Source organism: Mirounga leonina, unplaced genomic scaffold (genome assembly GCF_011800145.1).
Source record: "Mirounga leonina isolate KUSES-001 unplaced genomic scaffold, KU_Mleo_1.0 Mir_151, whole genome shotgun sequence".
In the NCBI taxonomy this organism is placed as follows: Eukaryota; Metazoa; Chordata; class Mammalia; order Carnivora; family Phocidae; genus Mirounga; species Mirounga leonina.
In genome coordinates this window covers 96,830,543-96,848,967 of record NW_023270377.1, presented here as the reverse complement: position 1 = coordinate 96,848,967, position 18,425 = coordinate 96,830,543, and the positions used below count along the sequence as shown (strand labels likewise).

The window sequence follows — 18,425 nt, the reverse complement described above, 5'->3', positions numbered from 1 at the left end:
TAAGTGGTTAAATTTAAACTATTTATGACTCAGACTCAAAATAACAAAAAATCATTTTGCCTAATATAAGAAATGTTAAATACTAGACAGTTCCTAACCACAAGTACTCTGATCAAGATTTCAAATCTAGATTTCATATTTTAGAACACTTTATTCTTCTTTAATATTTTCAAATTTATGGCATCAAAATGCATCCCACAGTGATTAGTTAGCTATCAAAACAAAACAAAAAAAAAACTTCTAAGAAGCAGATACAAAAATGAAATGTAAAACCACAAGGCTAGAGAAATATAATAAATGCTACATGAATATTGCAAATAATGATATGCAATACAAGTACCATTTGTCTTATAATTACTTAATTAAAATACAGTTGATATGATTTCAATTGAATGAGAAAATAATTATGCCAGAATACAGAATAGATCTATGAAAATATGTAAGGACTTTTTCAAAATGGCTGTGTGATCAAAAGACCAGGATATTTGGTGCTAGAAAGATGGGATAGTGTCCCAGCTGTCAAATGGTGAGGTAGGGCCCTTAAGTTAATTAGTTAGATTTCCAAGTCTCCTACCTCTGTAAAAAATCATATCAATTGAGAGACTATGGACTCTGAGAAACAAACTGAGGGTTCTAGAGGGGAGGGAGGTGGGGGGATGGGTTAGCATGGTGATGTGTATTAAAGAGGGCACATACTGCATGGAGCACTGGGTGTTATGCACAAACAATGAATCATGGAACACTACATCTAAAACTAATGATGTAATGTATGGCGAGTCACATAACATAATAAAAAAAATAATAATATCACTGACCAAGAAGCAAGGACTTTGGAATGTTTAAATTGATATATATATTTCCCATATAATAGACACAATTTGAGTGGTCAACAAAAATTTGCTCCCTCTACTATAATCTCTTTTTAACTAGTTGTCAAAGAAGAAACAGGGTAATAGATAAGAAAATGAGTGATCAGAGAGATGATGCAATACAAAAATCCATTATGCACACATAGATAGATAGATAGATAGATAGATAGATAGATAGATAGATAGATAGACAGATTGATTTACAGTCCAATTGGCAGTAAACTATGATATCTGCAGTGGAATACTATATAGTAGGGAAAACGAACAAGGTACTATCTAATTACCAAACAATGTAGATTTATTTCACAAATTTGTTGAGGTAAAGAAGATATACACAAGACTAGATAATGTATGACTCTATATACAATAGAGTACAAAAACAGAGAGAAGTCATCTAAGCTGTTAAAAGCTTTAACAGTGGTCCTCCTTGTGGTAGGTAGTGTCTGTAAAGGAGCACAGTAGTGTTTTGCTTCTTGATCTGAGTGATCATTATAAAGATGTGTTCAGTATGTAAAAATTCATCAGGCTATACTCATAATATGAGTATGTTCCTGTGAGTATGTTACACTTCAACAAAAAATTTAAGTATGAATAGCTTGAATACAATCTTACATATTTTGCGCCAAATCCCATGCATCCTCACTAAGCTACATATAATTATAACATCACAGATTAAGCATCAGTCTTGAAGGGTAAATGAAGTCAGAGTGGTGTCCAAGGTCAGAAAGGAACAGGTGGACATCAAATCCATGATCAAATTATTTTGAAATACTACAGAAAAAAAATGGTACATCATCTCTCTTAAATGATTTTTTCTAAATCACTCTCATGTATATGGCTAATTTATGGCGCTTAGGTCTTTTCTCAGGTAAAGCTCTTTGATTTTAAGGAATCAGTTTCTCCCTGGGTGACTCAGTTGGTTAAGTGTCTGACTCTTGGTTTCGGCTCAGGTCATGATCTCAGGGTTGTGAGATAGAGCCCCGCATGGGGCTCTGTGCTCAGCGCAGAGTCTGCTTGAGGATTCTGTTTCTCCCTCTGCCTTCCCTGCCCCCCTCTCTCAAATAAATAAATAAATCTTTTAAAAAAAATCAGTTCCTCTCAACAGATGGTTCTCAATCTTGAGCATACATCAGAATTACCTAAATGGCTTGTTAAACCACAGATTATGGGACCTACTTCAAACTTTCTGTTTTGGTTGGGTCTTTACAGGGCTCAAGAATTTGAATGGCTAGTAGTTCCCAGGTGATCCCTGAGGCTCTGTTAGTCCTATTTCAGGACCAATATTAAGAAGTACTATTCCAAAAAAAAAAAAAAAAAAAAAATTCAATCTTGAGTCATACATTAGACAACCTTGGGGAGCTCCTTTGTCTATTTCCACCAATAAAATAACAGCAACTACTATAAAGAAAAATTTTAAGGAATAAGGGTGTCTCCAGGGGGCATCTGGGTGGCTCAGTGGGTTAAGCATCTGACTCTTCATTTCAGCTCAGGTCATGATCTAAGGGTTATGAGATCAAACTCCACAATGAGCCCCATGTACAACCTGCATTGGGCTCTGTGCTATGCATGGAGCCTGCTTAAGATTCTCTCTCTCCCTCTCCCTTTGCTCCTCCCCACCCCGAGTGCACTCTCACTCTCTAAATAAATAAATAAATAAATAAATAAATAAATAAATAAATAAATAAATAAATAAATAAATAAAATTCTCCAGGTGATTTTGATGTGCATCCAAGACCGAGAATCATTGTTTTAGTTCTACAAACACTTTTCTATGTGCCATTCACTGCAGAAAATTCTATGGGCATTGAAATAAGTGAAGAAAAATTCTTGACTTTAAGGGTCTTATAGTTTAGTGAAGGGGATGCACTCATAAAATAATGTTCTCAATATAATGACAGAAATATGAAGATGTAAGTATAAACCAGATGCCATGAAAGAATGGAGATGGGCCACTTACCTTCACCTAGCACTTTAAGGAAACATTTGCTAGAGGTTCTGGTTCATTAATTCACACATTAAATTTTAAATTATTTTTTCAGCAACACTGTGCTAGGCATTGTGTTTAATACAATTACAGCTGTGATAAATTCTACAAAGCAGAGGTAGCATACCATGAATCTAATGATGAGAGAATTTGACTAAGTCTGAGAAGTCTAGAACAGCTTGATGATGAAAAAGTACGACTGAGTTGTCATCTAAAGAATAAGTAAAAGTTACTGATATTAAGGAGAGAACATGGGGTAGTTTATTCCAGATAGAAGAGGGAGGGAAAGCAGTGTTTTGAGGTATGGTAGGAAATCCTGGAAGTGCTGAAAGCAAGGGGCAAGTTGTGAGAGGTGAGGCAGGAAAGGCAGACAGGGCCTTGTAGGCTATCTAATGACTTCTTTTTCCCAAAGAAGCCTGGGGAAGATTTTAAGAAGAATGACAATCAGATTTTTTTTAAAGAGGGAGGGGCCAGGAGGGACAGAGGAAGACAGAGAGAATCTTAAGCACACTCCACGTCCAGCACAAGCCTGATACAGGGCTCAATCCCATGACCCTGAGATCATGACCTGAGCCAAAACCAACATTCGGATGCTTGACTGACTGAACCACCCAGGCACTTGAATCAGATTTTCTTTTTAAAAAGATCAGTTCATCCTGAGTTTGGAAAACTGCCAAAAAAGAATAAGAGTGATTGAATGAAAACATGCTAGGATCCTGGTATTCTCACAAACAAGAGACCATGTAAGCACATCATCCCTCCATTGCAGGAGTCCTTATTTATTATTTTTTAGAATATATTTGACATCTAAAACTGTGCAAATTTACAGACTACAACATGTTGATTCGATACATGAAGATTAACATATTGTACTCTATAATCTATCTCCTGATAGGGGGACCATCTTCGCTTCCAATCATAATGACATTTTCTTCCTTTTTCCTCCCACTTACTTATCTTTATCCCCCTTATAATACAGTTAGTGAAATGTTTCTTAGAGCCTTTACCACAATGTAAGATTCTTAGAGTCAAAAAGCATTCATCTTTACGTGTCAATAGATTCCTACTACAAGCATAAAACATTCTCAAATTCTGTAGAACAGAAGAATGAGCAAAGAACTGTGCTATAGGCCCAGGGAGCCTGGGTGGCTCAGCTGATTAAGTGTCTGCCTTCAGCTCAGGTCATGATCCTGGGGCCTAGGATCGAGCCCCACATTGGGGTTCTCCCTTCTCCTTCTCCCTCTCCCTCTGCCATTCCCCCTGCTTGTGCTCTCACTCCCTCTCCCTCAAATAAATAAAAAATCTTAAAAAAAAAAAACATGCTATAGGTACAAACAATGAGAAATATTAATTTGACCAGAAAAAGTGACTTCTCACTTTGTTGAAATTAACTTTTGTTATTAGAGAGTAAAAAAATATACATGGAGGAAATAGTCTTTATATTACCATATTAGAATTAATAGTCAAGAGAAAAGATTGAGCCCAAGTTTAATAAAAATTGATATTAATACAGAAATTAATATTTTGGGGGGTTCTCTGCAAAGTATGGAAAATTACTGGTTTATATTTTACACTACTTATTTATAATGAAGATATTGATGCAGAATTTTTAAAAACTGTCCATAAACCTATGTTAGTAATCATACTTGCTTTATGACTTTGGACACTATAATTGCCGATCACTGAAGTATTTGTCAAAATAGTATAGTTAACATGAAAAAGGCTAAGAAAAAAGAATCACACTCTTCATACTTCAGACACAAAGACTGTGTCAAGTCAAGCTCTGAATAAAGCATTTCAACACTGGGTAACCTACAGATTCATGTTTCAATAATGGAAGCCCACAGGTAACACATAGAAGGATTCAACTGTTGACCTATTAAAAAAAAAAAAAACCTTCTAAATTTGTCCTATGCTAAATTGACATTTGACTCAGATTGAGGACACTGTCAGGGAGAGGAGGCTAAATCAGCACTCTCAAGCAAGCTACCCTGACACCAAAACATAAACAAAAACAAAAAATAGTGCTAGATCCTTTACATTGCTCTCTCACAGAATCCTTAAGGCAGAATTACTATCACATGACTTTCCCTTTATATCAGACAATTATTCAGGATAGTAAGTTTAAGAAGTATTTATATTTTCTTCCTCTTCATTACAGCAGTGGGGAAACAGAGGCTGAGGACACGTGGGTACTCGTGAATCAGGTTACATCTTTCAACTGTGCCGTGTGGCAGCATCAGAATGTTCATCAAAAATATTCCTTTTGTGGTCTTCCCAGGTGACCATTATTTTGTTCACGTATATAAAAGGTAGGTATTTCCCATTATTATGATCTTTTAGGAAGATTGTTTTTTTTTTTTTTTTAAAGATTTTATTTATTTATTCATGAGAGACTGAGAGAGAGAGAGAGAGGCAGAGGGAGAAGCAGGCTCCCAAGGAGCAGGGAGCCCGATGCGGGACTCGATCCCAGGACCCTGGGATCATGACCTGAGCCGAAGGCAGACGCTTAACCATCTGAGCCACCCAGGCGCCCGGAAGATTGGTTTTAATCACCACCATAAACAGTTGAAAATAAAATGAAATAAATATATATGGATAAAAACCTACAAAAAAGGGGAAAAAGTACAATGATATATTTCCATACTGGTGGAAATGTTTCTAAGCCTAGAGACCAAAGAAAACACAGCAAAGTAAAAGATGAATTTTATCACATAATTCAAACTTTCTCTTAAGAAAAAAAAATAAATCCAAAAAATAGGTGTTATGTTTAAAAAAAGATAATAAAACTAATAATTGAATTACACAAATTTATGTTTCAAAAAATATACAAAGACTACAAAAGATAAAGGAATTTTATATATAAATACATTATTCACAATAAAACTAGTAAGTCTGAAAATATGTGCTGGGAATGTTAATCAAACCATAAAAACAATTAAATCTTTCCATTTGTAACAACATGGATGGGCCTTGAGGGCATTATTCTAAGTTAAATAAGAGAAAGACAAATTCCATATGCTCTCTCTTATACATAGAATATTAAAAAAGTAATTAAAAACTAAGCTCAGGTACAGAGAATATATTAGTATTTGCTAAAGATGGGGTTGGGAAGTGTGAGAAATGTGTGAACTGTTTTTATTTTTTGTTTTTGTTGCTTAAATAAATTGAATTAAGGGGCACATCAGGTGGCGTAGTCAGTTGTATCTGACTCTTGGTTTTAACTCTGGTCTTTATCTCAGGATCATGAGATAGAGCCCCAACTCAGGCTTCATGCTTAGTGTGGACTCTGCTTCAGATTCTCTCTCTCCCTCTCCTTCTGCCCCTCCTCCCTCAAATAAATAAATAAATATTTAAAAAATAAATTGAATTAAAAAAAGTTCTGTGAAAGTAACAGGTAACTTTTTTTTTTTTTTAAGAGAGTTAGCACAAGGAGAGGGGCATGGAGTGGGGTAGGGAGAGGGAGAGAGAGAATCTTAAGCAGGCTTCATGCCCAGCACAGAGCCTGACAGAGGGCTCTGTCTTTTTACCCTGAAATCATGACATGAGCAGAAATCAAGAATCAGACACTTAACTGACTGACCCACTCACATGCCCCTAACAGGTAACTTCTAATGAAGGATCATATGAGGCATTTAAGTTTCTGCCTTTATCTTTTGTATTACTCATTCTGGGGAAATCCAGGTACCATGTTATAAGGACACTCAGCAGCATTTCAGAAAGATCATCAGGGACAAACCTGAAGCCTCATGCCAACAGTTAGCACCAATTTGCCATCCATGTGAATGATGGACCTTGGGAGTGTATTCTTCAACCTTAGTTAAGCTGTTGGATGGCTGCATCCCCAGCTGATAGCTGACTGCAACTTCATGAGAAATCCTGAGCCAGAACCACCCAGCCAAGCCAATTCCAAATTCCATTACACAGAAACTGAGCACAATAAATGCTTTTTTCAAAAGTCACTAAGTTTGAGGCAATTTACTGCATAGTAATATAAAACTAATACTGACAGTGTGTGTGTGTGTGTGTGTGTGTGTGTGTGTGAGAGAGAGAGAGAGAGAGAGAATGTGTGCATGTGTTTGATTAGTAGATAGATTATCAAGTTAATAAGTTTTTCTTTAAAATATAGTTTTATGTTGGTAAAGATGGTACTATAACAAGCCACACATTGCCTAATGGCAGTTATAAACCAACATAACTGTTTGGAAAGGAGTGTTTCAATATATAGCATGAGCCTATATATTGTGCTATACTTGGACCCCCTATCTCACCCTATACAAAAATTAATTCAAAACGAATCAATAACCTAAATATAAGAACTAAAAGCATAACACTTTCAGAAAAAAATCATTGGGGTAAAACTTTATGACCCTGAGTTTGCAAATGGATTCTTAACTATGACACCTAAAGCATGTGTGTAGATAAATTACACTTAATCAGAACTTTTTCAAATTTACATATCAAAGGACATTATCAAGAAAGTGAAAAGACAATCTATTGAGTGAGAGAAAATATTTGAGTCCTATATAAGTCTACTGTTCAGAATATGTAAGGAACTCTTAAACACAAGTACAAAAAGAAAAAAGAAATAGGCAAAGGAATTCAGTAGGCATTCCTCCAAAGAAGAAATACAAAAGACCAACAAGCATATGAAAATATGTTCAACATCATTAGTCAATAGGGAGGTGTACACCAAAACCACAATGAGATACCAATTCATACATACTAGGATAGTTCATAATAAGAAAAATGGAAAATAACAACTGTTAGTGAGAATACAGAGAAATCAGAACTCATCCATTGTTGGTGGGAATATAAAATGGTGCAGCCACTTTTGGAAAGCAGTTGGGTGGTTCCTCAAAAAGTTAAACACAGGATTAGCATATTACTCAGCAATTCCACACCTCAAAATATACTACAAAAATTGAAAATAGGTACTCAGGAAATTCTTGTGTTACAGTCTCACTATTCAGAATACCCAAAAGTTGGGGATAAAGCAAATATTCTTCAAAGGATAAGTGAACAAACAAACTGTAATATATAAATACAAAGGGATATTATTTAACCATAAAAAATTAATGAAGTGCTGACCCATACTACAATGTGGATAAACCTCTAAACACTATGGTAAGTGAAAAACGCCAGAAAAAAAGATCACATGTCATATGATTCTATTTACATATTTACATATGGAGTTCAGTCACATGGCCAATGATGTAGTCAATCACACTTACGTAATGAGACCTCAGTAAACCCATAGAGATGGAAATCAGATTGGTGGTTACCAGAAGGTATGGTAGGGGAGAATGAGGACTGACTGATTAATAGGTATGGGGTTATCTTTTTCATTGATAAAAATGTTTTGGAACTAGATAGAGGTGGTAGCTGCACAGCATTGTGAATGTACTAAATGCCACTGAATTGTACACTTTAAGGCAGCTTATTTGGTGTTAACTATTATGAATTCCAGTTTCAGTTCAATTAAACAATGTTATATAGTTTCATTCAGAAATTCCAGTTATGTAAATGTGTCCTATAGAAATATTAAATTCAGGAAAAAGGGAATATACTAAAAATATTTTCAAAATATTTTCAAACATGAAGACAACTAAGGTCCAACAATAAGGAGACTCTGTGAGTTGTTGGAATCTAGCCTTTGATTATACTTCTCTGGTTCAGCTCATCTGCCTTATAATGAAAATAAAGACAAAATATTGTATAAGAATTTGTTAGTGTGTGGCTATCACTTCCTAACTGAAAAATCTTGGATAAATTTCTAAATCATCAAATCCCACATTTTTCAGCTTTTCTGAAATTAACTTTTCTTCTCTCTGAAATCAGGATAATAATGCCTGCCTAAAATAATGTTTAATATATGATAATTCCCATTTCCCCACTTTTACACATAAAAGTGAAAAGGAACAAAACACACCAAAGATAATTTTAGTGGATGTGTTTAGGTGGTTGGATTTTGCATGACTGTTTTTTCCCATCTTTGTTAGTGGGCATTATGCACATGCATACGCACACACAAACACATACAGACAGACACAGAGAGTAAAAATGGCATTTAACTACTCTAAAACCATCAAAGATCCCAAATGGCTATCTCAGTACAAACTATAAAGAATAAAATGGAATTCAAGTTCTTCTGTAATCTGAGCTCCACTAGGTATATCGGTTTATTTTTATCAGTTATTTACCAGTGAGCTAGATAGTCTGAACTCAGCGCTATTCCTCAAAGACTTAATGCTCCTTCCATGAAACCCCGTGTTATCGGCCCACCTGGAATGCTTTTCTATTCATCTTTACCTGTCTGCTCTTCAAATCTCATCATATGCTGCCTTTCCCAACATGATTATCTGAATGGAAATATTCTCTATTCTTTAATACACTCCTGTAACACCTCACGCAATGCTGTGTATAGAGGGATATAAGTGTTTGTGTCATCTTGCCTCTATCTGATGGTGTGTTTCTTGAAGTAGATATGCGCGTGCACACACACACACACACACCATGCATTATGTCTACCTGATACATGATGAATAAATAAAAAGAAAAAAAACATGAACGAAATAGTATAAGATGTGAAATTTAGTTTGATTATTTTTTACTTCTTAAACTAATAGCTTCCTCTCATTTCCAGAGATTGATGTGTCATAGAGTATCTTTATTTTTCCTGAAGAAAAGGCAAAAATAAGAGACAGAATATTAAGATTGGTCCATAGGTATATGTTTCTGGTGTTCACTGTATTTTTTGATAAACTTGATGTATTTTGCTGAAATATCCAATGTTATCCTAATTTTATACATCATATCCCAGAGTAGCAGAACCATTACACATGCCCAACATCAATGTATGAATGATCCAGCTTCCTGGTGCTTGCTATGGTTTGGTGTAATCACTATTTTTTTTTTTTTTTTTTGCCATTTTGATCCGTATGTAGTCATATGCCACTGTTGTTTCAATTTGTATTTACTGAATGGCTAATGATGTTGAACATATCTTCAGGAGCTTCATTTGAGATCTTTCTCTTCAATGAAATGTCTCATGTCTTTGCCCATTTTCTGATGGTATACTTGTTTTGTTTTTTGTAACTTGAGTTTTGAGAGTTTTTCTATATATTCTAGATATTAGTCCTTTGCTGAATATGGGAATAGCAAATACTTTCTCCCAGACTGTAGGGTGGATTTTCATCCTCATAGCAAGGTCTTTTACAGGCCAATAGTTTTTCCTTGTCTATACTGTGACTTTGATATATAGTTTGAGAACTCTTTTCCTATTCCTACATACCATTGATTTTCTGCTATGTTTTGGGTTTTCTGAAAGTTTTATAAATTTACATTTTACATTTAAATCCATAATTCATTCTGAGTTTTTATATAGTGCCAGGCTTAGATAAGTGTATTTTTTCTTCCAGTGAATTACTTTTACACTTTTGTCAAAAATCAGTTAGGCATATTTGTATGGGTCTGTTTCCTACTTCTCTACTTTGTTTCATTGATCTCTATGTCTATCCCTCTGCTCATTCCACATAGTCTTGATTATTGTGGCTACTGAAACATGATTTTTCTTAAGTTCATTATCAGTTTAATACATATTTATAGTAAATTAAAAATCTTCAGGTAAATAATATTATTTAAAAACTGGGAAATTGTAATATTTTGTTTATAAAACAAGTATTTTTCTTGCTATTATACATGTGCTTTTCATAATCTCAATGGATAGAGATATTACAGAGCAAAATTAAAGTAAAAAGGCTGAGATTTATAATAAGAAAAGATGTCTTCCATTATAATCTCCCTGTTTTTTGCAGTGTGAATTATTTTAAATAAAAATATATAAATATGTCTAAAAATATAGCACATGTATACTCCAAAAGACTAAAGTCATTATTTAGAAGGTCCTCTGAGCTGTGAAATTTCATGTGCTCAAAGCCTTTCAATGCATTATATGAGCCTCCTGCCTTAAGTCTATAAATTTTTATTGTTTTAAAGCACATAAAAATTTCTTGAATGATTTCCAATCATTTGTTTTCCACAGAAACTCATCTGCTGAACTGCCCTTCAACATTTACTTTGCTTCTTAACAGTGCAAATTATAGCTAAATACAAAACACTCAACAACCATACATATTGCTCTAATTGTGTGCTGTAGAGCTGACACGGAATAATGAAATGCTAATTGCAATTAGAACGTTTTATTTGTTCAGAACTGATTCCTTGGTTTGACCCACTTTCAGAATTTTCTATAACCACAAGGCTTATGCTCAAATACCACCAAAGAATCCACTGTCCATAACCTGAATCAGTGTTTTCACCAGTCCCTTCCCATTATAAACACTGCGGCTCAGGGCAGAGCCATCAGGAAACTCCTTCGTCTATACACACAAAAAAACACTCACATTGTATTAAGGCTATCGTGAAAATGGCAAAAGCCCCCATTTGTCAGATTTGCTAAACACCTGCCACACCCGCCTCTAAACGAGATGGACTAGGACTAGCATACACACCTAGTAGACTGCGCTAGGTATTTGCTAGTCAGGTATGGAAGACAGGATACTTTCTCCAAACCTCTCTCATGCAATATTGGTTATCAGTATCCCCCTGCAGCTATTGGAAATGCCAATTTTTTTCTAGGTGAGTGGATGACCAAGTAAAACTATGACTTGTTACCTGAATGCATCACAAAGAAAAGTTTTTTCAAAGAAGATCACTACTTTACCTGTTTGACATCATACGCCAGAAGAACATATTTTAAATCTGGTGAAACTGAATGTTTTGATGCTTTGAAGGTTACCTAGAAATTAAAAAAAAAAAAGGCAGTTATAAAAGCAGTGAAAAGCTTAGTAACAGAGACATTAATATGCATTTGGGTATGTAGATATTTAAAAAGATCTCAGTTCTCATCACAACACAGTGAGTGGTATAGGCATTTTCATTCTTATTATAAATATGCACATACATGTATATATGTATGTATGATTATGCAAATGGATATAAAAACTTAGAGGCTATACTAGACATTTCCTTAAAAAGAAAATTTGCTAGCATATCTTTTTTACATGTTATCATTTAAAGACAATGTTAATATTTTCATTAAAAGAAAAGAAAGGTAAAAAATCACAACTTTTGGTAAGCAAAATGCTTTTATATTTGCATGTTGAATTAAATTAAAAAAAGAAACAGTAACATGCTGTGATGTCATGATTTTTTGTCTTTGTACTTTTGTTTTCTTATAGGTTGCATACTTGTAGTGAAAAGAAGATACTTAAAGACAGAGTCTCTTTAGAGGATACTCCCATAGTAAAATTAATTAAAACACAAGTAACTGATTATACTTGATTATAACTATACTGTACCTGCTTAATTTTGATCCTATAATTCTATCATTGAATAGACCTAATGTCAGAAAGAATTGAAAATAAAGTGAAAGAGAAATACATTGAGAGTGGAGAAATAATTTTATTTGAAACAAAGATTGTATTTAATTTCAGATCTAAAGAGAAGGCAAACAAGTTGAGTTAATGCATCAAAAGCCTACAAAATACAAACAAAAGATAAAATGGACTGTATATGCGTTATAGGCAAACTAGTTTGTATGGGTTTTGGAGAGAAATACATATGTAAATAATTTCATACACCTTACACCAGGCCGATTTCTATAAGACTGTTGTCTGTGAACAATGAAAAAGGGTGAAGTAAGGGTTTTTATACTTAGAAACCCCCAAGAAAACAAGAAACTCAGACTAATTAATATTTGAAGGAAGCTTGTGTGGTATAATAAAAAAAAAATGTATTTAGTCTTTTTCTCTGATTCCTTGCATAAAGCTCCTAAAATGCTTGGAATTTTCTGAGTGATAGGAGTGTCATTTGTTATTAATTAATTAAGTTAGTTCCCTTTGACCATATTTGGTTTATGCCAGTGAGATGACTCATGGGGTAGAGGTGGGGGGAGGGTAGTTAGACAGCTTCTGTAAGGGGGCTACCCACCAAAGGAATCAACCACCTGATTAAAGAATTAGAACTTTCCCCACCATAACTGGAGGTCAGGGCAGATGGAGGGATGGAAGATGGAGTTCAGTCACATGGCCAATGATGTAGTCAATCACACTTACGTAATGAGACCTCAATAAAAATCTGTGAATGATGAAGTTTGGAGGTACTTCCTGGTTAGTAAACATATCGACATACCAGGAGGGTGGCACCTCCCAACTCCACAGAGACAGAGAATATGCTCGGACCCTTCTGGACTTGCCCCATTTACCAGTTCATCTGGCTCTTCATTTGTAGCTTCTAAAATAAGCCAGTATTCCTAAGTATACACTTTCTGTACCTTTCTAGCAAATTATCAAACCTGAAGGAAGATTGTGGGAACCACCAAATGTATAGCCAAGTTAGACTGAGATGCAGGTAGCCTGGAGACTTGGGACACGCAGGTGGCATCTGAACAGGGGCAGTCACCGAGTCCTTAACCTGGAGGGTCTATACTAATTCTGGTTAGTTAGAATTGAATAGACTTGTAGGATACCCAGGTGGTGTCAGAAAATTGTACTGGAATAACACAGTTAATCTCTGAGCCAGAAAGGCAAGAGAATGGAGTGGTCTGGAAGAAAAAACTGTTATATGGCAATGCTAAGATTTGGAGGTTTTGCCTACATACATCTATCTTATACAGCTTTTGTATAAGGCACTTTAGGAGAAGGTCAGAATAATCATTGGCAGTAATTCATCTCAAAGATTTTAGTTTTAATTTTTTAAAAATCCATTTCAATAATAATGGAAATAGCAAGCAATGATAACAACAGAGCTACCATTCATCTATCATCAGCTCTGTAAACTGCTTATAATTTTGTAGTTCTCAATAGTTCTAACCCTTCTCATGATAAATATTGACATAGCTACCCTCATCCTTATTCTTCCTTTTTCTGTCATTAGCTTATTGTGTATGGAAACCCAATGGCAGTTGGTCTGCACAGAACTTTTTAAAAATATTTATTTATTTTTATTTTAGAGAGAGAGAGAAAGTGAGCAGGGTTGGGGCCAGTGAGGGCAGAGGGAGAAGGAGAGAATCCTCAAGCAGGCTCTCTATTGAGCATGGAGCTGGATGCAGGGCTTAGTCTCAGGACCCTGAGATCATGACCTGAGCCGAAATCAAGAGGCAGATGCTTAACTGACTGAGCCACTCAGGCGCCCCCTAGTCTGCACAGAATTTGGGTGATGATGAGAAAATAAGGTCTCATGTCTCTCAACATTACACTATCAAGGGGGGTATTTTAACACAGTAAGGGGAGGTTTACTGCTATTTAAAAATTGGTCAAAAAGATGAGCACACATAACAAAAGAATATAGGAGAAACTCCTTTAATAAACCCTGCAGTATCCCACCAGCAGGAGTTCCTTTCTTTATGTTTTGGAAGAGCACTTCCCCATCTGAATTATTTAAAGAACATCTCACCTCCCTAGTCCTCATCCACTCTCACGTGACGTGACGTTCCTCACACAAATTAACTTCACACGTTCACAGTTGTGTCTGTGCCTCCGGTAACAACATTGGAGTATCTTTTACAGTTCCTACAATTATCCAGTCTGGCACTTTATTAATTATCACTATACTGCCTCCAGCTTATGCAGCGCACAAACTGGGAAACTTTCCAAATACCTTTTCAGGGGCCCAAGCTGCTGAGCCTTCTCTGAATTTAGAGAGCTGTGCGCAGGTCACTGATGCTGCAAATTGACTTGTTGATGGTACGTGTAACTTAGTCAAGGGACATCAGAAGTCTCGGGAAAATCCCCCTTAGCATAGCCTTTAAAGTTATCATCTGTTGCATCTGGGAGATTCATTCTTTCTAGCAGCTACAGGAGACCCCTTGATTTACACTGACCCTAATTATAGACATTAGTATAGTTCTGGTTGAGACTCAACTTGATATGACTTTAAATTAGTGTTTTGAAAGGTTTATTATTGCCAATAAGGCTATTATGTTACCTACATATTTAATAAATTACTATTGAAATAAAAGGATGCAGAAATAGTTTCTACGTGTGTTTATTAGGATTATTTAACAATAATGCCTACCAGAGCATTTTTTTGACACCAGACATGGCACAAAGGACATTAAAATATATGAATCCCGCCCTCTAGGAACATTCAACTAAAGCCAAGCGAGGCAGGATAAACAGGAAAACAATCATGCACATGCTTAACTAAACCAATTAAATGAGGAAGACATTTGATCAAGTTGAGAAAAAAAAAAATGTATTCTTCCAGGCAGCTTGCAAAGATTTTGTTGTACCTCATTTGTATGTATCATTCAGTTCTACCAAAATGCATTTATTGAACATTCACAATATGACCAGTACCATAGTAGACACTGAGAGTGCTATAAGGTTGAAAAACCGAGTTCACTAGAATTGTTTCCATCCCATATTGGCAAGATAAGACAAGCACTATGTTTCTCTTTGGTCCATGGTAGAGTGGGAGTCTCCAACCCAAATGCCAAAAGGGACTGGGTATGGAGTGGCAGAATTAAGCTGTATGGGTAAAATGAGGTTCAGACTGTCTAAAAGGGACAATAGTCCCTTAGCTTCAGATAAGCATTATCTTATAGGAAAGTGGATACAGTATTCTAGTGTTCCAATTTTTTTCAAGATCAGCTAGAAATCAAGATTTTAATTTACAATCTTATGATTTTAACTATAGCCCAATACTTTTAAATATATTTATTAGGCATCAATTTCTGCCTGAGGGCTACCAGTTTGCTAATTTTTGGTAAAGTAATAACTGCCATAAAGATGAAGGAAGAGAAAGAAGAAAATGAGAAGAGATTTAAAGCACAGAATGGTGGGGCACCTGGGTGGCTCCGTCCGTTAAGCATTTGACTCTAGATTTCACCTCAGGTCATGATCTCAGGGTCTTGAGATCAAGCCCAGCATAGGGCTTTGCACTCAGCAGGGAGTCTGCTTCAGATTCTCTCTCTCTCCCTCTAATCCTCCCCTCACTCACTCTCTCGTGCTCTCTCTCTCTCTCTCAAATAAAATAAGTTAAATGAACTCTTAAAAGAAATAAAGAACAGAGTGGTATCCTTTTCATATATTTTGTGGTAATGTAAGTGAAAAATTCATGATCCAGTGTTTTCCAGATAAATGAAATTATAGACTATGTTATTAGAATAATCTTAACAAAATGCACAAGAAGCTTAAAGAGATTACTGGAAAGGTGGGGGTTAGCCCCATGGATTATTGCTATTATTAATAATGCATGCACTATTACTAATATGAATATAGCAGAGCTGATCACTGTTTTCATGAATGGTCAAGTTTATAGCCAAAAAAAAGCAACAAAATCAGATTTGAATTTAGAGCAACTACTTCGGCAGTGGGTAAAAAATGAGTTGGATCTGATGACAACATGAGGTCACTAGATCTGGTAAGAAGCTCTCAAGACAATTTGGGCAAGCAATGCCAAGAAGTTAAGAATGAAACAAGGGCATAGAGAGGAAGGGACACATGCAAGGGAGATGGTTGATAAAAACAAAAGAATTTAATGATTAGGTCTAAACACTGAGAAACAAGGAAATGTACAAAACAATTTTGTGTTTCAAGTTTCTGTCACTGGTTGAATGTTGCTATTTCAACTTAAATTGGGAAAGATGACAAAAATGCATATTTTCAGGAAAGTTTGAAACATGCCATTTTTAGATGTGTTACAGTTGTAGCCCTTTTAGAATATCCAACAGGAAATGTTTAAGATTTTGTATAAAAGCCTCAAGTTTAAGAGATATATCTAGGATCTGCCTTATTAATCAGTTATATAGAGCATTAGAGAAAAGTTTATATTCCATGCAAATCCACCCCCATCAAAGAAAAGGGACAAAATCCCGAAAACAGCATAGCATGCTCTACTAGGGATGGGTCAGTAACAATGCAGGTATTATAAGTATTGTTTACTAATACTTTTATTCTTTAAATGTGCATGTTTTCTTTGTTTTATACTTTTGTTCAACCTGCGCCACTTGTTGTAATACTTTCATGACTTCACCTGCTCCCTATTCAAATTGTATTTCTCTAAAATATTCCAATTCTCCCTCTTAAACCTTTCCTGTCCTTTTCAGCTCAAGTGATTCATCTGACCTTATATGTATGTAATTATATGTGCAGTTCATCTAATCATTGATCACTGTTTCATGATTGCTCTTCTAGGGTGTTTGCAACTGCGATTTACATCTTTTATTGCTACAGTAATGCCCCCATTAAGAGGCTCCACTGTAATGATTCACTCTTGTCAGAAACATTATAACTAGAGGTAGAAATAAGATAATGATAGTGTTCCAAGATGTCAGATACTGAAGATTGTGGCAAGAAATCATTAAATACAAACTTAAATGTCAGAAGTGCCAGAAAATATAAAACATGCATTTCAAGACTTCAGGCTGAGAAAGGATGGAATGTGAGGAGGAGAATCAGAGATGGGGTTAAAATTAGCACATACTGGTAAGAAGGATTGGTTTGCCTTAAGATTGAGATATTACAGAAGCATGAGAACTGTCCAGTTTGGGTGAGTATTGTTCTAGTTCTTGTAAAAAGCTGGTGATAAAAATATTTATAGGCACCTCTGCTTACAAAAATAAATAAATAAAACAGAAACAAAAAACAAAAAACAACTGGCCCAGGAATTTGAGCTGGATAATGCTCTAAGCCTTAAAGTGTAGATGGGTATATTTTTAACAGATGGAGAATGATGAAAACAGGAAGGTAAGTCTCTGTGGGCCCTATAATCTTTCCCTTCCTGCTCCCTGTACTTCCAACCTACCAAACTCCCTACAGACACACAAACACACTCACATACACACACACACACACACACACACACCTTATGTTTAATTAATTTGGGCCATAACTTCCCTCATTACCCAATATCATTTTTAGTGTATTGATACCTGACAAAAATGTTTAGAAAAATCATCTCTTATTCTAGAAAAATAAAATCTTAATTTTTCAAATATGTGATGAAGTATATATTATGAATAAGTTTCTTTAACACTGCAGTTCTCAAAGGACCATTAAATATACATGATGAAGGATTTTAGAAAACAGTTGACCTTAAATGGATGGGGGGAGAAAAATGGCCACTATGCAGTTAACTGACTGATTCGGGGGAAAAGAAGATCAAGGAATGCCAGAAAAGAAGGCAAACCCAAATGCTGTCCACGGTATGATGCTAAGAATGGGCTCTCCTTCTCTGCCTGGTTTCAAATGAAATGAATGAGGAAGAGGCAAATAGATTATTTTTTATCTTGTAGCTCCAAACAAAGCCATGATTTGTTTTTATAGCCATAACTGTGTCTATATGCAAGGAACTTTAAAATCAAATATTTTATTGTGTATTTTTCCACATTCTCTTTTCTTAGCTACCCAATTAGTTAGTATAGTGTTTGAATTATATTTCTTTGTGATACCCATGGTATCCATGCTGCATAAACATAACAGATGGTCTCTTTCTTTTTTACTTAGAACCATGTATCTTACCGATACTAGAATATTTGGTAATACTACTAAATGCAGAAAATGCCA

At 35.3% G+C, this 18,425-nt stretch overlaps 1 protein-coding gene across 1 annotated transcript in view; it reads right to left on the bottom strand.

Moving 5' to 3' along the window:
- The window catches only part of DPP10 (dipeptidyl peptidase like 10), a 513,620-nt gene that overhangs the window by 299,136 nt on the left and 196,059 nt on the right, over positions 1-18,425 (bottom strand). The window contains exon 5 of the mRNA XM_035008166.1: positions 11,579-11,653. Within this exon, the coding sequence (XP_034864057.1) occupies positions 11,579-11,653 (75 nt within the window). The remainder of the gene's footprint in view (positions 1-11,578; positions 11,654-18,425) is intronic.